This window comes from Cyprinodon variegatus, unplaced genomic scaffold, assembly GCF_000732505.1.
Source record: "Cyprinodon variegatus isolate N-32 unplaced genomic scaffold, C_variegatus-1.0 Scaffold287, whole genome shotgun sequence".
Taxonomy (NCBI): Eukaryota; Metazoa; Chordata; class Actinopteri; order Cyprinodontiformes; family Cyprinodontidae; genus Cyprinodon; species Cyprinodon variegatus.
The window spans coordinates 913,667-939,078 of NW_015150740.1; the positions used below are offsets into that span (position 1 = coordinate 913,667).

A 25,412-nucleotide genomic window follows, 5' to 3' on the forward strand; every position below is an offset into this window, starting at 1 on the left:
TATATATATATATATATATATATATATATATATATATATATATATATTTTTTTTTTTTTTTTTTTTACCCGATAAAACAATCTGAACAGATAAATAAGAACTTGTGAGTTTCCGTAAACAAGACAGAAAAGAATAAATCTGTTAATATTTATCCAACTTGAAGAGTAAACGAATGAGAAATTCAACAGAAAGAAACCAAGGGAGGTTGTGACTCATCACTCAAAAGATGATGCTGTGCCAGTCAACTCAGCCCTGCAAACAGGGAGCATTAGAAAGGAAACATACAACAATACTAATGCTAACCTGAAAGCTCAGTAAAATCTGTCATTATTTTAACTAGATATGATGAATTTTTTTTCCACAACAGATTTGGGTGATCTCCTTTATGAACATAAGGGGGGAAATGATGTTCAAAAGCCTCAGACGACACTGTCCATTTTTCAGGATAGCGTTGGAATACATACGCTTTGGAGAAGCATTTACATTCATTTATAAACAAAAGTACTGGTTTTAAGTTTTAAGACTTTTAAAACAGGCAGACTGACATTTGGTTTCGATCTGTGTTGTACAGAAATAAGCTGCATTTATAATTATAAGACAGTCTGAACAACCCGTCCAGCCAGTGTTTACTGTTACTGTGCTTTAGAGGTGTGGTTCATTTTCATTTCACTCATATTTTTTTTTTCTCCTCCTCAGGGTCTCTCTGACTGCAGTGTGCGCACAGGTAGTATCATGACATCTGTTGCATGTGCTTCTGTTTAATGATGACAAGCTTGCACGCCTGCAGTCAGCCTAAACAGGCTCTCTTTGTCTTCAGGGCCGTTCAGCGGCGCTCTGCCTGATCCGTGCGGCTCTCTGTATATAACACACGTTCAGCTCAACGTCACTCATTGCACCAATATGAGTGACTGTAAACCCTGTCTGATAATTAAAATCAGTCTCCAAGGTAGTTTCAACTGTGTATTTTTAATGATTTTAAAATTTTTCAGATTGCAAATAATGACTATAAGATTTTCTGTTTATCGATATTTCTTTAGAACTGCTTTCATATTCTTAAATATATATAGTTCAGAGGTTTCCTGCATTGTTATCATAACAGTGAGAACTACCTATGATTTATTTTGTCATTCTTTCTTTTTCTGAATGTTGCTGCAGATGTGGATCTTGCAAAGAGTGTATCTGATGGGTCAGGTGATGACAGCGATGAGGAAGGTATGAAATAAATACCAAATAATGGTTACAGCAGATTTCACAACATTTATGCTCTTAGTAGTAAAAATGAGCAAAGAGCCTGTAGTGGCAAAATCATCAACTGGAAATTTCAGAAAAAAATGTTTGCCTTTCATTTGAGCAGGTTCATTTATTGAGAAATATTGCGGTTTAAAAAATTTTTTTTTTTCTAGATTAAAACTAGGAAGCAGTGCTTAATATAAGGGCATCCCTGCAGTTAATTCTCAATTGTGAGTCAGTGAGGGGATCTTTGAACATTTTTCTTGGTTTAGTCTCTGCAGATCTCTATCAGTCCTCTTCATTATTATCATCCCCAAACAGATCCATGGAAGAAGGCTGACTTCTCTATGTTGATTTGGTTATTTGTTCTGGATCATTTGCCTGCCAAATGACCTAACAGGTGAACTAATTTCAGTTAACATGCAACTTAAGCTTTATTTAACAACTCTTATGCATCTTTGCTAATTTTCAAGAGCCCTCTGAAGACAAACAAGCCCACATCATTACAGGACCTCCACTATGCTAAGCATTGACCATGAGATGTCCTCCTCATAATTATCCTGTGTTTCCTACCAAACTATTCATTAAGCAAATTTATTCATAAAGCAACAATTATCAGCTTTTCATCTAAAAATAATATTTAAAACTTGCAGTTTCCATTTATTGAATCAAGCTATTCTAAATAACAAATCAATTGACACTGAAAATAATTCCCCACCTAGATACTATGCGCCTCTTATGAGATACTCACTACATGGACGCTCGTCTTTCAGTTGTCAACAAGTTATGTAATACCAGCTGTTGCAATGAGATGCTTTTCATTTTCTTAAGAACCATGTTGAAAGACTCATCCTGTGGTCTTGGAAAAAGTGTTGCTCTGTTTAAAAACACTTAAATATGATTGATTACAGAAAGTATAACCATTGGGTGGAGAACTGTCCATTGCTTTTATTAAGAACTGGAAAGACATTGGGGAACCGTCGTCTCTGAGAAATAAATAAAAAAAGGTTTGTTTGCTAGGGAGGAAAAATAATATTGGACTCTGAAGGTTCATGGTAAGAAGACAGACAGGTGAAGTGATCCTCCCATGAAGCCTCATGCCTACTGGAGAAGGCTTTGAGCAGTGGTCAGACTCTAACATCATCAATGCCAGATATTAGAGATAAATCGATGCAGCACTGGTTGAAACTAAATCTTACGACGGTCCAACGAAATAAATGGAGCATGTAACCCTTTTTTGGTGGTGACATTAATTTAAAGTAAGAGGAGCAGCCCAACAAACTCAACATGTTTAAGCTTGTTATGGTAGGACAGTGATGATAAGTATCTGCCATGCCAGAACCACCTGCTGGCATGTAGACTGTAGACAAGGACAGGATTAGTACCAGTGTCTATATATTTTGTGCGTCCTTACCAGGAGTGGCAGTATTTGTGAATGACACTGAAGACAATGTCTTCTGAGTACTACAAATCTTTATACTCTAATTTCTGTTAAATACGTTTTCTCTGTCCTGCAGCTCTTTTGAAAGTGTGCTACTCCTTCCCAACCTCCACTGGTTACTGCAGGGCAGTCACGTTTAAGAGAGACTACATAAATATGGACCAGTCCTTCACATATCAGGTAAGATCAGCCTTGGTTATACAAACAGGCTCAACTACAGCCCTGAAAGAAGTGCCCCTTCTTTGAAATGTAATGTTTTACATAGATTTTACATAATGGGATGTAATACAATGAGTTATCTGATCCTGAGTGCTACACTTGGTAAACACAACCTCTGGTAAACAACACAAGATTACATGTAACCCTTTTTATTCAAATTAAGAGGTAAGTATATATTGAGCAGACATGAAGGGTTAGATTCTGTGGCAGCAGGGTTTTTTTCATTAAATACTAGTCATCAACTGATGAATGTAACTTGAAGTAAATCCAAATAAACACATTTTCAGCACTGTAGTATTCCCTTAGAGAAGTATTTGATGCTTTCTATGAATCTGAGATTGAAATGGCCAGGAAATCACATTGGACTGCTGTGTGGTAGTGCAATGGTGAGGCCAAATAGAAAAGGTTTTAGAGCAACAGTACATCAATCTCCAGCACAGAAGCAGGTTGACAACAGTGCCTGAATTTTAAAAGGCTTTATAAATGTCAAGCCCGGACCTCACCCTCACAAAAATGCAGAGAAGAGACCGTATGATGGATGTGCATGAACAAATACTTACAAACTATAATCTACTGAGATAGTCTTTGAATAAAGATGGACCAAACATACCTTTATTACAATAGGAGAGACTGATAAGGTTATCTGCTGTAGAAGATCGGGGCTGGTGGTCCTAAAAGCCGCTGAATCACAGGGTGTGTTCAGTTATTCAATCACAGCTTTTACAATTTGGTTTAGTTTGTGGTTTAAATTATCTTTGGTTTGTTTTATAGACTGCTAAACTTTTACTATGAAAGTAGATAATGCTCCCTACAACCAAATGAACGTGCTCCAATATCTGGCTGTGGACTACCTTCATTTATGCTAAATCTATTTTTCTGGAACTATTTCCTGCGGCTTCTTCCTGGTAAACTGGTCTCACCCTCCCATGTGACGTCATGGCTTGTTCAAAAGAAGAAGTAAATGAAGCATAACATAACTTGACAGGAGATTTCAAAGCAGTAATACAGCAAGGAAGCAGATATACTTGCAACAATGTCTCAAAAACTGATGGATATTACTGAGACAGCTGGGTGAATCGTGATTAATCAATTATTGAAATAATTATCAACTAATTTAGTAACTGATTACTTGATTATAGAGATTCTAAAACATATTTAGCTCAGGGGTCTACAACTTGCGTCTCCAGAGCTACATGTTGCTTTTTGGACCTTTTTAGAGCCATTTTTCTTCTATTTGGCTTGAAAATTACGTGTATTATCATTATTTTAAAAGCTAAAAACAGCAATAAACTTTAAGCTGTTTAACATGGCAACAGATTCCATACGACAGATGTTTAATAAAAATAATAGATGCTTTAGCTGAAAAAGCAACCCACTCAAAGCTATTATTACACCAAAATTGTAAATAAATATAAACATTTTGCGTTCAGTATAAATATACTCTATCCAGACATCCTGAAATGGCACAGTTTTAGCTTCACTTGATTAAAATTTGGTGTACAAAGGAACATATTGCTATCTGATCATTAATAGGAAAACGATTTGAGAGATTAAACGCTTAGCAAAATAGTCGTTAGTTGCAACCCTAGATATTACAAACCGAACAATCAGGATATGCAGTTAAAAACCAAGATGCAATAAAATTTACATATTGTTTTAATGGCAATTCCAAAGCTGATTGTATTTTATCCCTCTCTAAGAAACATGGGCTAGCTTATGGAAAATATGTTAGCATTTATAATTACAATTTAATAATTCATTTGATCACTTGGATCTGTTTTTATCTTTTTTATGTATTTTCTTATGCTGTAAAATTCTGGTAAATGTAAACACGATAAAATTTTAAAATGACAAAGGAAAAATAAGTGAATATATATAAGTTAGGCTGCGAGGATTCCAGTAAGCCATTTTATGATGAATCTGTTAAAGGGACCTCACCATTTTTCATAGGAAAGCGATTACCCACCCCCTCCAGAAAACCTCACTGTGCCTGCACAGTAAACGACTCACAAACTTTCTCTCATCAATAAGTGGTGATGCAGGGATGAGTGTGATTCTTTCTGCTTGAAGTTGGGACAAAACACATATTTTACCATCTTATCTTCACATTGGCAGCAATTTTTTTTAAAGCTAATGTCTAAGTCATAGAAATGTATTTTTTGGCTGCAAGAGGTCCCTGACTTTTTTAAGTTTCCCTAAAGAAGAGCCTGAAATGGCCTGTCATAGAGATCTGTTCCACTGTTTTCTGAGGTCATCTGATAGGCTGGTTAATTATTAATTCACTCAAAATGTTCCTGCCATCTGTTGGGTTGTACTTGAAATAAATGTCATGTTTAGAATTGTAAAATTGGTCAAAATGTTAAAAAATTGCATGATTGCACATTCTTTGTTTTATGTCAAACCTCTAATGCTTAAGTTCTAAAAATAGTTTCAACTTATTTTCTTACTAATTTAAAAAAAAGGTTTCTTCTAACTGAACTGCAGCAAAGTGTTTCCACTGTTTCTAAATCCCACACAATCTTTCAAGGGGTCAGTTTTACGCTGTGAATGAATTGAATGTGTTTTGCAAAAGTAAACTGATCTTCATCAGAGCAGACCAAACATCTGCATGGCGTAGCATGAGATGAAGTTATATTATAAGCTTTCTTGAAAACAGTTTAGTTTGACATGTTTAAATGTGATGTATAGCAGCCTTGTGAAGCTGAAGCTTAAATCACATATTAGTTTGTTTCTGGTTAGCAGAACCCGTTTATCTAAAACTGTATATCCCCCATCAAAAAGTACAAAACAGATATACCTTGTGTGTTAAGGGTAGGGTTGCCTACTTTCCCTTAAAAAATATTGTCTTCCATATTAAATGTATAGTGGAGGATGTTATTTTTCCGGGTGGGTCATCAAAATAAGTGGTCATTCTAATTGTCATCATTCTGATGCTATTTACATAAGGCCATCCTACGTGCTCTTCCCCATTTCCACTTACCGGTGGTGAGTCTGACATAGTGGAAAAATTGCAAATCTTCTTTTGGAAAGTAAGCTTGTTTGAGCGATGCAAAGTGAAAACTTAAAAAGAGCGTGCACAAGGAAAAATGGGCTCATGTATGCTCTCGCAAATGTTTAATAGGTGTTCCCTCTCTGGAGTGAGTACATGGTTGTGCATGTGCGGTTTTTTAAAAATTCGCGTAAAATCCTGCACTTAACCTTTAGGAAACCAAATTTAGTGTCTAATTTTATTCAGGTTTGATTTACATGCTTACAAAATCAATTCCTAGTGTTAGTAGGGTAGAAGACTATACCTTGCAAAGAAGTCTACTGTACGTGATTTAAGTTTCACAGCATTGGCAACCCTAGGTAAGGATTTTGAAGATGACATTGTTTTTTATTTTTTGCAAACAGTTGCTGCTGACAGAAACAATGGATTTTGAAACTCCTATTGTGGTTATAGCTGAATCAAAGGAAACGTATATCTACCAAAATATCACAATTCCAGATGCAAAAACAGGTGAGTTGAAGCTTTATAATCGTCTCAAAACAAATAACAGCAGCCTGTGGACACTTAATTTCTGCTGTCTTCTTCTTCCAGTCTGTCCCTCTGACCTCTGGAGCCTCATCATAGAACGCACTGGTAAGAGGATTAATGTCTCTCAAATTATGTTACTTTTCTGCTAATATTCTGTGAACGGTCAAGACAATAGTGGTCCTTTCTGTAAGGTGTGTGTATATTTACATCTAGAGTAAATCTTAAAGAGCATTTGAAAAGAGATTGAACAAAGGGTAAAACTAGGAGGGATTTTCTGCCTTATGACCTCAAAAAGCTGTGAAATCCTGAAGAAAAAATTAGACCATCAGTTTGTTAGATTAAGCCGAAGAGCACTTGGGGTGTGTTGAAAGATGATGATCTAAACACACCATAAATAAATATATTAGAAAATAAAGGTCATCCTTTTTCCTTAAATTGACAAAGTTATAATTTGGAAATAGATTTTTGAATTTTCACAAAATCAACCTTTTCTGTTATTAAGGACTAGGGTGAATTATTTCCACTGACTAACATGTGTTTCTCTCAGTTCCCAGACTCCAAGCTGACACTGAAAACATCAGCAACGAGGTCCATCTGCATCTGCAAAATATTCCTGCCAACCAAGAGACTGTTACTTGGGAAATGGCTTGGGATGACATAAGGGGACAGCCAGAAAGATGGGTCAGTCTGCACTATCAAAAGTGTTCATACCAAAAACTAAGATGTTCAACCAGTATTTACCTGTGTAATTGTTTCATCTGAACAGCCCATAGGCAAGAGCAAAACTGTTATTCCATCAGATCTCATTGCACCATGCCTGTGCTTCCTGGTAACAAATATTTTAACAGAAAAAATATAATTAAATGAAAAAACTACAAGAAACTAATAAAATAACTTTACCTGCAGGTATGGCTGCAAGACAAAAATATCAGAGGGATGTACTGTCCTTTTACAAACCAACCAGGTAAAAGGCCTTACCTGAGCTCAGTGTCAGACCTTGTGAGAGTGTGTGTCAAAACAAATTAAATTTTACATTAATGTCATGTTTAATAGATGCTCTGAAAAGAATGCAGCACAACGTGTCCGTGATAATGGTGGAGTCTCAGTGGAGGAGCGGGAACACAGGGCTGAGTTGGAATGTAACCTCTCCCTGCAAAGTGAAGGCAGAGGTGCGATTGTGCAAGAAAGACATGGCAGGGGGCCAGTGCGAAGAAGTGGCAGGTTCCAGGCAAATGCTCGAGACTACTGGTTGGATCACAGCCCACAAAGTACACTGGGTAAAAATAAAATTTTACACGTAGACATAGTTCATCATAGTTCATGATTGAAGCTAGATGCATCTGTGTGCACAAGTCAGACATCTGTATCGTGGATACATCTTTCCTTTTGCCAGTATTCCAAACACCTTTGTTTTTTTCAATCATGTGTGGATATTTGATTAAAAATGTTAAAAATTTGGTTTCTGATTCATATTTATCTTTTCAGCAAGCAGGAGAGTTCCTTAACTCCTCCTCCCATCCTCTGCTTTGTGTGCAGGTAACATTAGTTCATCTTTACCAATACCAATAAGCAAGATTCTGCGCTTCCTATGATATTAAAAAACACTTTCTATATGAAATATTTTATAGGTTAAAACTGAAGGGATGGTCATGTTCTCGGAGCCTCAGTGTCCATTCGAAAGTAAGTCTGCTGTTCAATTAAAACTAATCTAACTTTAATTTTAAAAATATGTCAATTGTTTATATTTTGTGAATAATGTTTTATACTCTGTCTTGTACTATTTCATCGTCGTAGAACCTCTGTTTTTACTGTAGGGTAAAACATTCAATGCACGTTATGGCTTTTTTTAAGGAATTAATGACATATGCAAAGCTTTTAAGGTTCTTAACTAGAATATCTAAATAGATGCAGAAGTTCTATGGCCATAGATACAAAATCTATTTATTTAATAGTTATTATGTTTATTTATTTATGTATTTAATTGTATTTTTAAGCACATAAAACAATAAGGTTTTGGGAAAAACTAAATTATAATAAACTCAACAGCAGCTTAATAATGTAGAATATCTGCTTAAGAGTGGTTTGTCAATGATTTTCCAAACGGGCATTTTGATTCTGAAAGGGTTACAGTATTTGATTTTTTTTTTTTTTTAAAACACAAGAGTTAAAAAAAAAAACTTTCTTTCACTTTATATAGGGTGTGTCTTGCAAGTTTGTAAAGAGCCGCCTGGTTAAGTAACATTTAGGAGATATAAGGTATTTACTGGACTATTGCTGAGCAGCTTTCCTCACAGCAAGTTAAATACCGCTGGCAAAAATGTTGACAGACTTCTAAATGGTTTCTCTGGGTGTCATCTTTAAAGCACTGGCAATATGTCAGCCGGTAATGTGCTTTCATTGCATAAAGATAATAACAGCACCTATTTCCTTGGAGGTAGCTGTTATGCAAGTTTACCAGAAGATTATAACTACACTAAATAACTAGAACTGGAGGTTATAGTTAATTGACAGGTCATTTAAATTAAGGGGAAAACTAATGAATTATTATTAGTTTAATGATTATAACTGTATTTTGCTTACTGACCAGGATTCTTAGTCTTTGACATAAAAGGTTGGACTCCTAGACTGGGTGTTTAAATCTAGTTTCTTCACCTGTTTGATAATTTAGACTATGGATATCAGCAGAGTTATTAATCACTAACCAAATAAATGTGTCTCTGTTCATTCAGATGTTAATGAAAGAAGAGTGAATCCAGCCTGAGTGATAAATCGTTTACTGCGTAAAATAAACACAAAAGACCATGGGTTAAAATGCAATGGTACCTTTATTATCTAATAATCACACAATGTTATTAAATCTAATAACCAAGCAAACACTAAACAGTACTAATTAATAATAAGCACAAGTAAATAAACAAATAAACAGAAGAGAAAAAAAAGGGGTTTAAAAGCCTGTTAAAGAGTCTCTGAGGAAGGTTCAAGTTTTAAAGCTTAATAGCTTAAAAATATCGATTAGAATAAAAGCAGATGAGTGTAAATAAACCCTGATGTAGATATGTTAAATGCAGTCAAAACAGTGCAGTTAAAATTCTTAAAACCATCAGTAGAAAGCTTTTTTCAAATACAACAGAAACACAACTATCTATTCTACCTAGTTCATCCAAGCAGAGCACTTATTAAGCATCAGATGGAAAGAGGGAAGGATGGATATTACTGTTTTAGCTCGATGGAATGGACTTTCTGGCTCGGTTCTTTGCAGGCCCCGTCTTCTGTTCAGTTTGTTTGTCCAACAACAGTTCTGGAAGAGATTTGGATTGATCCAATGCAATAACAAGAGGCAAGCCTGGGACATCTCTCTTTAGCTGCGGAGGTTAGCTGCCGCTCTCATGAAGCAGTGGTGGCTGCTCTAAGGCAGGCAGCACGAGTATGGCACAGATCAGCAGCTTCTAATGGCTCCTTGGCAAACAGCAATTTGGCCTGCTTTGCTCCTTCGGCAGTTAGATTTAGGTCAACCAGAGCTCTCCTCTACTGCAAGCACTATTGCCCCATTTACACTACCCCTCTGAAACTGATCTGTGTCGAGTTCGGACCGAGCTTGGATCAATTAACCGTGCCAAGCTTGGTTCCTTACGACTATTTACACAACACGCTAAAGCGGTTCCTTGCCCCATATCGGCGGTCCACAATACTACACCTCTCAAGGTGGGAATTACGCAAACAAAAATAGAGACGCCCATAACATTCAAGAACTTATGTGCCTGGATAGCATCTTCCACCCAAATTTCAATGAGAGCCTCTGCATCATCCCAGGTTGTACCACGCTATTTTGATGCCATTTATTGTTAATAAAAGGTTCATGCTTTGAACAGGTGAAGAGATCTTCGAATTACAAAGCCGGACACGGTGGAAAACCCGTGAAATGAGTCAGCTGACTGTAAATAGGAGAAGACGTGCTCTGATCATGCTCTCTTTGTAATCAGAGAACCAAGCCACAACTGAACCGTGCTGAGCCCTACTGATAAACTAGTACTAGATTTAGCACGGTTCGGTTGTGTCTGGGACGGTCCAGTTCAGTTGTGTTCCATTTACACTCAACACTTCTTTAGGTTACCGTGCTCGCACCGATCTCTGCACCGCTTCAAAAGGGTAGTATAAATGGGGCTTATGTCAACTTGCTTTAAATCTCAGGAAAAGACGGTCACTATGATCAGCTCCATCTGAATCATAGGAACGGTAGTCTGACTCGGTCCAGCAAGTACAGTCTTCTCCAGAGGGATTTGGTCGCTATTTAGCGTAGCTTTAAGCTGAGCAGTGCCTTTCGTGGCCGTGGGCTACTGGCAACAGGAAGTTTAATGGGAACTAGTTCCCCTTCTAAACTCTGCTGTAGGGGTGTGTCTTCAGAGGGAAGTCATTCTGTTTACATCACTGACATTTGATCTCAACGTAACCATGGCTGACAAAAGAATAATTTAAAGCACTCCCTCTTAACGAAGACTTTCTACTCTTCTTTGGAAAGTAGTCCTTTCTTGAAATCTTCTTTATCAAATCATATACTCACTAAAATATTGGCTGCAAGACATAAACAGATTCCAAACATGGCTGTTGTGATTAAATTACATTTTGATAATCGTGCATTAATGTAATTTGTTGTTTAAACACAACACACATTTTCACCATGAAAAATTGAAGCAATAAAATACAGAAATACAAGTTTTACTAAATCAGTATCAACATGTTTTGTTTTGACCATATGTTCTCAGTTGTATGATGCAAAGTTCAGGATGTTCCTTGATTTATTTATTTGTTTACTTTTTAATTTCAGTACATCGGGTGAGGTGGACTCTGCCGATTCTCGTTGGATTCATCCTCATCTGTTTGACCATACTTGGAGTCTACCTGATAGGAGGCATTCTGAAAGGTGGGCATCTGTACCAATACTCTGTGTTTCTGGTGGGTAACAGGAAAACATCTAATATTAACTCTATTTCTTGTGCAGGATATGTTTGGAGGTGGTTGAAAGATGACGATGTCAGAGGTGCGTGGAATTCTTGCCTCTGGCTCCTTCTAAATAAACATGCTCTTCCTGATGCTAAAATACCTTAGATAAAACTAAAAAACCAAAACATTTAACTTATCTTCTTGAAGGTCCATGTAACAGACTAACAAATAAGTAGTGTACACATGTAATGTTGAAGTGTTGGATATATAGAGGTTGTTAGAAGCGAAGAAACATCATAAAGAAAAAAGGGAGTATGTAAATTGTAGAAAAATGAAAGGCAAGATAGTTTAAAACAATTACATAACTACAAATCTACTGAGAATAGATAAGCCAAAGCGCAAAGAAGGCTTTAAACAAAGAATCAATGAAAGAGCTCATTGGATTTCTGACAGAGCGACAGTCGGCCACAGGTCTGAGTATTCAGAATAAGAATTAGAAATACTTCAATAATCCCAGAGGGAAATTACTTTTGTTACACGCTCCAGTTACAGTTTTATATATGTATTTGTGTGTACATTGCAACCTTTAGTTGGTAACCCCCCAAATTTAAGCTCAGAGGAAGACCTTAAAATTCAAAATGTTTCCAAGTGCTCTAAATCCAGTCAGGCTGAGCTGTTTTAAAAAAAGAAATGTCTTTAGGTTCAAAGCTTGTACACACAACCTTTTTGCAGTTTAGATCCAAGCTTTTTTTTAAAATCTCAATAAAAAGTGTTTTTGGTTGTGGAAAAATTTCAAGGCAGTTTAAATATGAACATTTTTATTTTTAACCAGTATGTCAGTTTTTTTAAAACAACTTTCTGGCTCATAAAAACAAGAATAATGGACACTGTCTTCCTTTTTCAGATGCTGTGGGTGGAGTTCATGTGGTGCTACTATCTCCACCTGATGACGATGAGCGTGTGCTGGAGCTCCTGTGTTACCTGGGCTCATCTCTCCAAACCCTGGGCTTCACTGTATCGCTTGACCTTTGGAGCAAGGGTGACCTCTGTGCCCTTGGCCCCGTGCCGTGGCTCCACTCACAACTAGACAGTCTGAAACGGCAGGGCGGAAAGGTTGTTCTAGTCCTAACCCAGACCACGTGGACTAGAGCTAAAGAATGGGAAGCATGTATCTCTGAGAATAACAAAGAGAACATTAAAGGAGTGGAGACAGACTGTGCACAAAGCAACCTTCCTCCTTCACGTCATGTGGATGTTTTTGGTGCCTCGCTGAGATGTATTCTGCAAGACTCTTCACAGGGCAAGGCTGGTGAGCGGTTCATGCTGGTGCAGCTTGACTCGCTCTCTCCTGCACTGCCAGGTGGTTTTCCCACAGTTCCAGATCTTTTTTGCGGACTCCATGTCTACAGCCTTCCGACCCAGTGTCTGGGCTTTCTGACTGAGCTGGCAGGGTCTAAAAAAATCACCTCGTCATCAGCAAGAAGACGAAGGGCAGGGGTGCTCCAAAAGGCATCAAGAACTCTTACTAAACGACTGTCGGGGTTCATAGCAGGGAAAAATGTCTTGAACCTTCCTGGGATCATTCAGGGTTCTGCTGGTGGGCAAGAGGAAGACTCTGTGGAAACACTACTCATAGAATCAAACCTAGGTACACCGCCATCTAGTCCTGACACTGTGGTCAGTATAATAGAATGGTGCTGACTACTGCGGCAGCTAATATAGGAAATATTATGGGAATCTCCAACTAACATATACCTCACTTGATGCTCTAAGACATCCTCTAACGACTAATTTTCCATACTCAAGTAGTCATTCCTGGGATGTTTATCTTGAGGTTTCTCCAGGGGTTGTTTGACAAAGGGCAGTTAAGGGTAGCATAAGTTAGGGTAGGGTCGAGCTACCCAATGTAAGAAAAATTTTGCAAAGGGGTTTTGCTGATAACACCAGTTGGGATATATTGTTCTTTTGAAAAAACCAAAAAAATACTCTTACTTGTGCTTCCATCACTCGTTAAACTTTAGGACAATGTCCATTGTGTCTGGTGTAAGTATCTGCTCCCCTTGGACTTGAGACTGCTAGTTATTGCATTAGCATGTAAAATGCAAGCTTGTAACACTTATGCAACATTAATTGCACTCCAAATAGACCTTTGGGACATCAATGTTGCACCTCACTGTTCTTCATTAAGGATTTTCTTTGCAATATATTGGGCAGACCTGGAGTAGGGAACCCCCCTAAATAGCTTGCTGGCCTAAAATATGGCAACACAGAAACACACGAGACAAAACAACCATGTATGCACATAACTATGGTAATTCCAGGTAATCCCTTAACCTAACATGCATAATTTGGGCAATATGTAGAAGGTTTACTACTAGAGAGAATACATGGATAAGAACATAACTCTGCACTGAGGAACTGTTCGTTTAAGCTAATTTGAAATGAGTAAGCTAACATGTCAGTTTCTGCACTATAAGAGGACTATGGACTATTTTTGAAAAAAATCAAACAAGCATTTGGACAAAATTAAACTCTGCTGTAAGATATGTTAAGAAAAAAACATGTAATCCAGCAGTTTTGGTGGTTGGTAGTAAAATCAACTTTATAAACTTGGTAAAATGTTTAGCAGCAAGAGTGGCTCTGTATAGTAAACAGTTAAGCTTAATCTGCTTTAAAAAACTTGAAAAGGTACTGGATAGTAAAAACCATCTAGTTACACAAAATACATGAAATAACTGAACATATTTGTAACAGCTTCAAGATGGTGTTTGATGCTGAAGTTGCAGTAACAAATATGAAATGTTCAAAAACCTCAAATGGAGCATCTATGTGTACTATACTCTTCATTTGATATTTGTATCAACAGTTCCCTGCGTCCAATGTTTATTTGAATCTTTTTACTGGTCTGTGATATTCTTGCACTTCGGCTGGACAATAAAAACCCTGGCATTTGTGAAAGATAAACTTTAATCCATGTTTTATATATATGACAGTCTGTAAATTTAAATATGTCATTTGTTCAGATATTGTGAGTTGGTTTTATACTGTGATATGTCTTATATAATTAAATATGGGGTTGAATAAAGTATAACGATGTCTGTCTTCATATATATATCTTTTTCATGTGTTTAAATCATAGATTCCCTTAATCTATCTCTCCTTATAAGAACTTAAAGCTTAGGGAACTTTTCTGTTGATTTTTCAAAAAAAAAAAAAAATTGGGAAAAATGCAGAAAGAAATGTTATCCGCTCAAACAAACACCTGGTTTGAATGAATATAAAGTTTTTCCATTTTTGGATTCTTGACAAGAGGAAAACTGTAAGTCTTAGTCTTAATTAAGCTTTTAAACTGCTCAAATTTTCAGCATGGAGTTACTTGGAAAACTTTTTTTTAGATGAAAGCTGGAAAAGACAGAAGTTTTTTTTCCAGCTGAGTTTTTACTTAGGGTCAAACCTTAAAAGTAACAAGAGGTTTCTGTATGTGGAGTGGATGAAAACAATCGTTGGGGACAATTTAGGGCAGGAGGATGGAAACAAGAGATTTTAGCATGTGGTGAAAGTACCAGGATAGACAGAATATTAGCTTTAGTTGTAATTATTTTACCAGTGAATGACTTGAATATATATTCTCTCTTGTAATACAAGATAAGATACAGCAGCACAGCACATTAGCACTTTTCTTCCGGAGTATTGTTTGACTTATTGTAAAATAATATACTAGAAAATACAGAAAAATGTTTAATGAAGAACAACATAAAAACAACAGGATCAGTTTAAACTTAGTCTAATTAAACTTTGATTGAACTACTCAAATAGTTTATTAGATTTATTTATTTACTTTTTTATTGCAAACATTGAGAAGTATAAAATGAAGTCAGGGCAAATTGTATATGCACCTTAAATCAGCTCAATATCAGATCAGTTCTACTTTTAAGGGTAGGCTTAAAACTTTCCTTTTTGATAAACCTTATAGTTTGAGTGGCTCAGGTTATCCCGAGCTATCTCTATAGTTATGCTGCTATAGGCTTAGATTGCTGGAGGACACAGGGAACCCTTTTCTGCATTCTGCTTCATTCTATCTCTTCTCCCATGCTGCAATATTTGCCGGCTCAACCTCTAACTTTATGCTCTCTCTCTATTTTTTATCATCATAGTAGCTTCATCTGGTCTGTTCCTGTTTGGCTGTGACACCAACCCGGAGAGAAATATCAGTTGTGCTGCTCCCTACAAGACCTTTGTTTATAGATGGAGCTGTGCTGCTGTCATTAACACCTTTGTTTATAGATTTTGAAGCTTGGCCTGTTTTTCAGTGTAGTCCTGTTTTTCTGACTGTCACTAACTGTATGTGCTTTTTTTCATCCTCTGACATCCTCTGGGAGCTGGCTAGGAGCTAGTCCACCTGGTTGTGTGTTTCCTGGATGCGGCCGCCTGTGGAGCTGGTTGACAGTTGCCTTTTGTATCTGCTTCTTTTTCTGTCTGCTCCTTGAACCCCAGTCTGCCTTGACAGATGACCGCTCACACTGAGCCTGGTCCTACTGGAGGTTTCCTCCTGTTGAAAAGGAGTGTTCCTCTCCACTGTCACTCCAAGCATGCTTGGTGTGAAGGATTGGTTTTCCATAGATAGAAAATTTGAACCAATCTGATTGTATTATCTTGTTGAATTATCTCTGTAAAGCGCATTGAGATGACATGTGTTGTGAATTGGCACTATATAAATAAACTGAATTGAATAGATTAAGTCAGACAGTGACCCATTGTCAAGAATAGGAGCAAATGCAATAAATCAGAACATCAGAAAATAAATAACAAAAAGCCATGAAATGATGCAAGATTCCTAAGGCCTATGAGACAATAATCTTCTGTAAACTTTTCAAATGTGTCCAATGTAAAACGATGCAAAACAGAATCAAAGTAAGTAAATAAAATGAAATAAAGAGCAAAATCATCTAAATCAAAACATCCCAACAATAATGATAATTTGGCTACATGTTTAGTTTTAATCAGTCTCAGAGGCAGAGGCAACAAAAAGTGAGCTTTGTTTTAAAACACCTACATCTGTGAATTAAAAATGTGTCAATAAATATTAGTTTTTTAAATGCTCAAGAGAATTGGCTTCTTTTTCAAAATCAAATATGTTTTTGTCACATAATGGAGACAGTAAAAATTAGACTAGGTGGGTCTGACGATTACGGAAGAGGATTAGGGCCACTTAAAATATAAAAAAAGGTTAACAGATTTTTACATGTTTATTTTAGTATAATATGGGAAAAAAGTCAGAATTCTGAATTTTTTCTCAGAATTTCTTGCATTTTTCCCCACAGAATTCTGACTTTAATCTCAGAATATTGACTTTAATCTCAGAATTTTTAACTTTTTTCTCAGAATTTCTGACTTTATCTCAGAATTCTGAATGTTTCCCCCCATGTTAAACTAAAATAAAATTTAAAAATCAGGTAATTTTTTTTTCAGTGGCCAAACTGTAGAATCGTTAACAGAAGAGGATTACTCTTCTGTAAACGATTCTACAGTTTGATTGGTTAATAAATTAAATGCCAGCAACGTCATATCCGGTGTGGCAGCGGCTTCATGGAAAACAGAAGACACCAGAAGCCGCTCATTCATTCATCCCAGCTGAGTTTCATCTATCTATTCCTCTGCAGACCAGCTGCTGCAGGAGCATTTCTATTGTTAATTACACCTTTTGGTTTGTTAAAGTAGGATTCCTAAAATATGAAAGAGTTTGGTGCGATGTCTGAGTGAGCCAACAGTGAAGAAGACGATCCATCGGTGGTGCAGCAGTATTTTGGTGTAATAACAAGGTACAACAGTGAAAGCTTAAAGTAAAATGCAGACTCAGTAGGATGCAAAACTATTCATCCATTTTGGATTCCGTTTCAAATTAAAACATTAAAAAAGGAATTGAACAGAAAGGCAGACTCTGGACAAGATTGGCTAAAGTTAGCGGCTAACTGACATTAGCGGCTAGCTGATGCTAAGCTAGCTAAGCTAATGTTGAAACCAGAGCATCTGTGTGCATCAATCAATAGTCTTTCATTTTACTATCAGCTTCAATAGGATAGTACGATTTTAAGTTTATTACTATGACGTATATAAGTCGGACATCGCTTTTGTACACATTGAAATCTACTAATACCTTTAGTCACATTATGAGGAATCCCTTTCTAAAGCTAAAGCAGCCTTGTTTGATTTGAAACCATGTTATTGATTTAGTCTCAGTAGGCTTGTTAACATTTACTTACAATGTACTAAATAGCCTTTGTGATAATGTGCTGCCATAGATACAATATTTAAAAGACAAATGCAAATGGCAAATTATGCACCTGCTAGCAAGTACTCATTCATATGTAAAGCATTGTTGGCTGATATACTGAGCCCTTTTTTATTTTATTTTTTTAAACCTTAAAAAAAAAATCCTAGATCATAGCATAGATCTAAAATTGATTATTTTGCAAGAACCTAATATTTTCTGTTAATGAATCTAAGGTGGATGTACAAAAAACCAATAATCTTTGCAGAAATGCAGACAAAGTGTCAGAAGAAGAGAAACATGTTGCTTTAAACACAGATTGGCCTAAATATTTAAAGTCTCCCCTGTCTGTTCTGGGGAATCTTAAATGTTGTTTTCCTGTGTTCCCTGAAGGACCATGTGGGGAGCCTGGCCTTTGCTGGCGGCTCTGGTGCTTCTGTCAGAGCTCTCTGTGGTTAAAGTTCAGACGGCGCCATGCCAAACCTGCAGAAAACTAACTGAAAGCTTTATTAAGGTAAACCTGATCCACTGTAAGTTTTTTTTAACTCGTCATTATTATTATTGTTTTTTAAACCAAATGATTACATTTTTTTTTTTTTTTTATAGGGATTAGAAAGAACAGCAAACAAGAACTTTGGAGGCGGCAACACTGCATGGGAAGAGGAGAAACTGGCAAAGTATGCAAGAAGGTAAGACCATTTTCTATGAGCTGAACCAATCAGCTAAGTTTTAGGATTATATTTGTTTTTGCATCTTATTATTTTAACATCAATTGATAAACATTGCTCGAAACGTATTTAGATTAGCATGTTGGTAAGCATTTATATGGTGATTTATGTTGGTCATCACATTTTTTTATTTGCATTCACTTAAAAAAAAGAACTGATATGAGATTATCGTTGAAGTTCAACATGTTTGTGTGCTTCAGCCTGTCTCATTACTGTCTTATTGATTCAGTGAGACTCGGCTCTTGGAAATAGTTGAAGCTGCTTGTGAGAAAACAGATTTTGAATGCAACCGTCTGCTGGAGCAGATAGAGGACCAGGTTGAGACATGGTGGTTCCACAGGTAAACTCGTATTGTTACCGGTGTTCTATTTTTACCAAAAAACCCTGCCTTTAATTGTCTTTTTTTTTCTTCCCAATATCAATTTAAATTTAAACCAATGACTGTTATGTTTTTTTAATCATGAGGTGTTCTGGTGAGTCTATTTCCACTTTCTAATTAAAATGCTGTTGTTTTTTGGTTTCCAGGCAGCAGGAAGCACCAGACCTGTTTGAATGGCTCTGTATTGAGCAGCTGAGACTCTGCTGTCCACCTGGACACTTTGGACCTGACTGCAAAGGTGTGCAAAAAACAGGTTGCATTATGTTGGTAGAAAAAGAGAGAATATATATTCTTTATTTCTTTTTCTATTCATACAGGATTTAAATAAATAGTTGATTATTCTAATCATGGCATTTGTAAGCTTTTTATTAAAGGAGTCATTTTTGTGTTCGATGCAGAGTGCCCATCTGGACCCGGAGGTGTGTGTGGAGGTCTGGGCCGATGTGAAGGGGAGGGCACCCGTCTAGGAGACGGCGAGTGTGTCTGCGATCCTGGGTACTCGGGCCCGCTGTGTCAGACCTGCGCTGATGGTTACTACAGGGAGAAAAGCTCCAACAACAGTGCAGGGACTTGTGCAGGTGTGTCGTTTTTTTCAGACCGTTGTTTACACATTTCTAAACCAATTTCCTTATCAACCGGAACTGATGCTTTTATGTTAATGTCTTCTGTCCTCTTTAGCGTGCTACCACTCCTGTAAGAAATGTTCAGGGCCACAGGACTACAAGTGCCTGGACTGTAAACCTGGGTGGATTCTTCACGACAACAAATGTGTGGGTGGGTGTGGATCTGTTTTTGTGTTTATATAGCATGTTTTGGACGTTGGAACGCTGTTTGACTTTCATCTCTGCTTCTCAGATGTGGATGAGTGCGGCACAGAGCTGGCTCGTTGTCCTTCCAATACCTACTGTCACAACACAGATGGATCATATGAATGCAGAGGTATGATGCAGTACTTCCTCATTTCTATCAACAAACTTGATGTTAGATATGCCCTAAAAAATGTACTTACTAAAATTTGAACATTTAAAAAAGTATTAGGGGAAACAGACGGTGCCAAAACATTTCGAAGGCTTTGAGGCTGCTTGTTATAGCTGCTGAAAAGAGAGACAGACTTTAGAAGGTGCAGGACATTTGGCTCTTTTGACAACAAGTACTTGTGCTGGTTCGGTCACTAATTACAGACCATTAAGTAGGAAAGGAAGAAAAATTAGATTTTCATTGCAGTCTCTTTGGTCATGGTTTGTTTAAAAGGAGCAAGTTGATCTGTTTTGACTGCAGTATATGCCAAACAGACTGGATGTATTAAAAGCTATGAACAGGTTAGGTGGAGCCTTTTTAAAAGTACAAATTTTACGTAGGGTAAAAATTGCTTTAAATTGTAATTTGAAGAGCTCCATCCTGGAACTTTTAGATGCATCTCTTTTCTAACACACCTGAATCTAAGGGCTCAATCCCCTCCTTTAGCTTAGCAGAGGCATGATATCAGACTCATTTGAGTTAGGCATGTTAAAGTGGGGTGCATCAAAAAGTTGAAGGATAGTAGCTGTTGAGGGCTGAGCTTGAGCACCCCTGGGCTAAACTGTGAGATGAAAACGAGCTGATAAAGCTGAACCTGTAAGGAACGTATTAATGGGTGGAAGAATAATTTTTCTGGGGTTTCTTGGGACATTTTTCGGGGGATTTGTTGCCTTCTTTGTTTTGTTTTTTATTTTAGTTTATTTAATATAAACAAATATTTACAAACTACCTTAAATGAATTTGTGCATGATGCTTTTTGTTTTGCTCTCTGTTGACAGAAGCCTCTTAATCTTGCAGTGTTTTAAATATGGCAGTAGGTTGATGTATTATTGACTAGATTTGGGTAATAAAACCTGGTAGACAAACTGACACCTGTACTGGATCAACTGAGGCGCTGATCTTTGCACATTTGGTAACCAATAAAACAACTTTTATCTTCTCTACACTAATACATTCTAAGCCATCTTTTCCCTGGTATTATGAACACAGTGAGTGTAGTCTGACCATTTGGTAATATAGAAATATAAAGTTGGTGGTGATCATCAGAGATATGGTAAAGCTAGAGAGCCTATAGATGCTGCAAAAAAACCCTAGAATGGAGCCTTGAAAGATGCTTAATTTGATCTTTGTTTACTATGATTTATCCTTAACACATGGCACAGATGAAGTTTGGTGTACCAAACAGGATTAAGTCAGGTTATAAACAGCAGACTTGGAGGAAGCTGTATTTCGAAATGTTATCAGTGTTATGGAAATTTGATACTTAAAGCGAAGTGTAGACTGATTTTTTTTTGTATTACTAATGGGTGATCTAAACCCAATGTTGTTATTATTGGTTAGCAGAAACAAAACCCAAAACGTGTTTTAAAACAATTTGTTACACCGACTACATGAAGTTGCATCTTTCTTCTCATGGTTTAAATAATTAATGACCACTAGCAGGAAAGCCAAGGAGTAAGAAGACACATTTTAATGCTGGTTTTATATTAAAGAAAAGAAAAACCTCTAAAATCTAAAAGTCCTAGTTAAAAAAGAAAATCCCTGGATATTGGAAATCAGCCAGAAACCTTAAATCAAAACATCTCTACTTTAAACTGTCTTGATATGTGACAATTCCAGAGTTATTAAGATGATTTGATTAATCCTCTGTCCAGTTAAACCTTTAGAAAGTGGGTTGTGATGTTTCTGATATTATTCTTTAAATAAACAGCGTACAGTTGTGCTTGAATGTGCAATATGTTTAATTTAAAAAATGTTGTCTCTTAAACGCTATCCTAAGCGATTTGCCCAAAATAGTTTTTTTTTTTAACCTTTCAATATTGGGAAAAATCATTTGAAATTCTTTAATTTTTTTGCTGGTGGATTATTATGATAGACTTTTTACCTGTTTCAATTAATCTGCTGTGAATCACCTACAGACAATGCTAAATGCTGCAGCAACGATAAGCAGCAATGCTCACATAACTCCTGTCTTAGCTTCACTTTACTGGCTGCCATTTAATTTTAGATTTAATTTTAAACTTCTTGTATTAATTATTAGTTAATCCAAAGTCAGGGACTCAAGATTCAAAATCAGACTTTTAATAGTCTGATGTACAAGGTTTAAGATCTTTGGGGATTAGAAACTTCAGGCTGTAGCTCCCTTATTGTGGAAATCTGTCCAATTGTTTTTACAAAATCTTGACACCTTTAATTGTTTTGTAAGGGTTAAACACCCATATTTACAGACAGTCTTTCAACTAATTGTAATGTTTTGTGAAGCACTGTTTTTGTAAAGTTCTGTATAGATACAAGTTTACTCACTAACCAATCCTACGATTGGTTTAGACAGAATTACTTTATAATTATCCTGAAAATAAACTTGTTAATAGAATTTGACTTTATTGTCAGTATGAAGGTTTCTCTGCAGTTGTCAGAGTAGCGCAGGTTGGACAATAATGATGCTGACTGTGTGACCTTTGCAGGCTGTGACCAGGCGTGTGTGGGCTGTATGGGCAGCGGTCCCGCTCGCTGTAAGAAATGTGCACGTGGTTACAGACTGAAAGGAGCCAAGTGTCTGGGTATTCAATCTATTCTTAATCTTCTTCGTATTTCTTTTATTTTTTTACACCTTTAATCTTATCTTGGAGGCCATTGAGCCATTTCCTGTGCGTTCTCTCTCAGATATAGACGAATGCAGTGAACGTGCAATAGCATGCCCTGGGCTAAATGAGGCCTGTATCAATGAGGAGGGCTCCTTCCACTGCGACTGTGCTGAGGGATTCATCAGAAGAGATAGCATTTGTGTGGAGAATCAGCCACCTGGTGAGTAGCAGCGTTTTATCAGCTCTATTGATATATAACTGAATAGTATGTATAATAACTTTCCCCAGTTTTATACTTTAAGATATTAATATAAAACTGCACAGTCCTTTTATAATTTTTGATGATATAGATTTTCTTTTTATTGCACTATTTGCCTGCAGTTTTTTGTTTTTATATGGTTTTGAGCTGCCAAACATTTCATCATATCCTTGAGGAATAATGACGAATGAAGACTTCTGGTTCTTTTAAAAACTATTTTATATTGTAAATAAAATACGGCAAAAAGAACCTACAGGCCCCTTGGAAGCAGCCCTCAATATAGTCCCCACTGACATCTGCTGAAACTAGGTTTATTCTTTTGCACAAATTAGTTGAAATTTGAAGCTTATTTGCAGCTGCTTTAAATGTCAGTTTTCCTATTAGATTTCTTACAGCCCTGGCTACTGCAGTGCTTAGCAGAATAAAACCTGAAGCTGCAATTGATAAACTAGAGAGAGGTTCTGCTGTGATCAGTTCTTAACAGGCCTGTCTGAAGATTTTAGGTTTTCTACTTTTTGTCACTTAATAACTACCAATATTAATGTTTTTCTTTTTTTCTATTATTGAACATTTATGTGATGGAGCTACACAAAAAAATGCAAAGTATCTTTTTAAGGTTTCTTATTTATTTTTTTTATTTAAAAGCATGGTGAACTTTTGTATTCAGCCTCCATTTATTCTAATAAACCTGAATAAAACCAAAATATCACCCAGTTTCTAAATGGACTCAACCTTTCTGTTTGTTGTAATATAAATACAGCTGTTCTGGAAGTCCTATAAGTTTTATCATAGCATTGTAATAAAGGAGTAATTGCATAAAGGAGCCAGTATGTTCAAACTTCTTTAAAATATTTTAGTCTAACATACTTTGTTCCTTATTTAAAAAAAGTCCAAAGAGTTATACCTAAATAGCAGAGATTCTTGTTGGCCCAGATGCTGCTAAAGCAATCCTTAATTTCAGTGTCTTTTATTATTTATAATATATCATTAGGCCCAATTACTATTTAAGCAGATTCAAAGTCTGTATTTTGTTTTCAGTTGTGAAAAATGTTAAGTTGGCTTTAATTTATCTATTTTGTAATTGGAGGGGAAAAAAGGTGTTGGAACCCAGCAGTAGGGAACACAGCATCAGGTCAGATGGATCCAAAACTCAATTGAAACTGAGCTTTAATCCCCAATGGTGAAAGGGGTTTAAGAGAAAGGCGTCGGTTTACCCTCTGGTTGAAATTTTCTGAACACATGGCCAGATCTATAATGGTATCCTTAACTTCAAAGGTATTGAAGAGAAACCCTGGATTTAACAGGACATACATATAGATAAGACAAGTATGTGGTTTGATTTGGAAGTTTGTGAGATCAATAAAGTCAATCATTCATTCAATGAAGTGCATCGGTAAAGCTTTCAGTTCCAACTTCCTAGTTGGAAAGGAACCCATTAAGATGTTTGGTTATGAAGTTTCTTTTCCCCTCCACAGCTGGCCCAGAGAAAGGATTATTCGACGAAATGACGGATGACGAGGTCCTTGTGCTGCAGCAGATGTTCTTCGGCGTCATCATCTGTGCCCTTGCTACACTTGCAGCAAAGGGAGACATGGTCTTTACTGCCATTTTTATCGGAGGAGTAGCTGCTATGGCTGGATACTGGCTCACAGAGAAGGGGGACTACATGCTGGATGGGTTTCTGAAGGGGCGCTAGGCTGCCTGAGACTTCTGTTATCCAGACAGGAAAGGTGATTAGCCAAAGGCAGGACATTATCTTCGTAGTTAGCCTTTCAGGGATTCAATTGTGATCACATAACTTAAAGGGCTCGGGTTGATTACTGTATATCCATGAAGAGGATTATGCAAGAAAAGGTAAAGACTATGATGTCATAGATGAAGCAACACTGCACTGATATAAAACAACTGATCTTTCTTTATGTCATGTTTGCCTGTGGCAGGTTTCTGCTACTCTTCAGACGGTAGTCATGGACATGCAGTTAGGTCGACACCCAAATCACCCCTGCAACACATAGTACATGCAGTCTGAGGAGAGTTTTTTTATTTTTATCATGAGCTTTTTCACTGAATGACATTTTACCTCTTTCTCCACGAATGTTTGTCACAATGCATGTTATCTATTTGAAATGAAAGATTCTGCACTGTTTTCATTTCTTTACTTTAGCATGGATGCATTTGATCTTTTAGCTGCTGGGTTATTTATTTTATTTATGTTTAATGAGTGTGAGTGTAAGGATAATTTAAATACCAACTGTAATCTGGATAAAGCCAACTTCTGTTGCCTTTTTAAGCCAATATTTATGTTTGTGAATGTTTAAATTAACTGCTTGTCTGCAACATCAATGCAAACCATCAGTTGTAATTAAAAATATTATTTTTTAAACTATTACTTATTTTATTTTATTGATCCTGCCATTTACCTGGAGTGGAATCATCCACAGAGGTTTGCTTTAAAATAAAATTAGATTGGAATTAAGTTTTTTAAGATATTTGTTTTGTCCTGTTGTTAAAAAAAAATTAACATTTAAAGATATTGGTAGTTAAGCAGCATGCAGAAAAAAATGGTTATGAAGACAGAGGCCTAGCACTTGGCAAGCACTTTCCTAAAGGTATACTGAAGGATTTTGGCAAATTTCTGACCCGCCCTCTCCACTTAAAAAAAAAACTATATATATGCCCATCCATGGACATAATCTTTTTTTTTGGGGGGGGGCGCATGTCCCTTGCACTTTTTCAAACAGGTTTTACTGTCCAAAAACAGTGTTAAGCTACAGTACACAACATGCGTCGAATACTAGGACCAGTACTTAGATTTGGCAAAATAAATTGGG

General features: G+C 36.6%; 2 protein-coding genes across 2 annotated transcripts in view; both read left to right on the plus strand.

Annotated features, from left to right (window-relative positions):
* LOC107090256 overlaps window positions 1-14,423 on the plus strand; it is a 17,344-nt gene extending 2,921 nt beyond the window's left edge. Inside the window, exons 2-16 of the mRNA XM_015383539.1 lie at window positions 697-724; window positions 818-946; window positions 1,156-1,212; window positions 2,748-2,851; window positions 6,284-6,389; window positions 6,471-6,512; window positions 6,955-7,088; window positions 7,174-7,236; window positions 7,314-7,371; window positions 7,461-7,684; window positions 7,893-7,943; window positions 8,036-8,087; window positions 11,230-11,325; window positions 11,404-11,442; window positions 12,250-14,423. Of these exons, the coding sequence (XP_015239025.1) occupies window positions 697-724; window positions 818-946; window positions 1,156-1,212; window positions 2,748-2,851; window positions 6,284-6,389; window positions 6,471-6,512; window positions 6,955-7,088; window positions 7,174-7,236; window positions 7,314-7,371; window positions 7,461-7,684; window positions 7,893-7,943; window positions 8,036-8,087; window positions 11,230-11,325; window positions 11,404-11,442; window positions 12,250-13,046 (1,980 nt within the window). The 3' untranslated portion in view covers window positions 13,047-14,423. The remainder of the gene's footprint in view (window positions 1-696; window positions 725-817; window positions 947-1,155; window positions 1,213-2,747; window positions 2,852-6,283; window positions 6,390-6,470; window positions 6,513-6,954; window positions 7,089-7,173; window positions 7,237-7,313; window positions 7,372-7,460; window positions 7,685-7,892; window positions 7,944-8,035; window positions 8,088-11,229; window positions 11,326-11,403; window positions 11,443-12,249) is intronic.
* A 2,501-nt stretch (window positions 14,424-16,924) lies between these two features.
* creld1 (cysteine rich with EGF-like domains 1) lies at window positions 16,925-25,005 on the plus strand. The gene is made up of 11 exons (XM_015383538.1): window positions 16,925-17,164; window positions 18,007-18,127; window positions 18,220-18,302; window positions 18,571-18,681; window positions 18,867-18,958; window positions 19,119-19,298; window positions 19,399-19,494; window positions 19,576-19,659; window positions 22,203-22,298; window positions 22,402-22,542; window positions 24,057-25,005. Exons 2-11 carry the CDS (start codon window positions 18,011-18,013, stop codon window positions 24,275-24,277), a joined length of 1,221 nt encoding a protein of 406 aa, XP_015239024.1. The 5' UTR covers window positions 16,925-17,164; window positions 18,007-18,010; the 3' UTR covers window positions 24,278-25,005.
* Window positions 25,006-25,412: the final 407 nt, after the last annotated feature.

Bases quoted from the DNA above. Each gene is read 5' to 3' on its own strand.
- creld1 (XM_015383538.1), top strand. From the start codon at position 18,011: ATGTGGGGAGCCTGGCCTTTGCTGGCGGCTCTGGTGCTTCTGTCAGAG. The intron at 18,128-18,219 runs GTAAACCTGATC...TTTTTTTTATAG, and splicing joins TAACTGAAAGCTTTATTAAG to GGATTAGAAAGAACAGCAAA. The intron at 18,959-19,118 runs GTGTGCAAAAAA...TGTTCGATGCAG, and splicing joins CTTTGGACCTGACTGCAAAG to AGTGCCCATCTGGACCCGGA.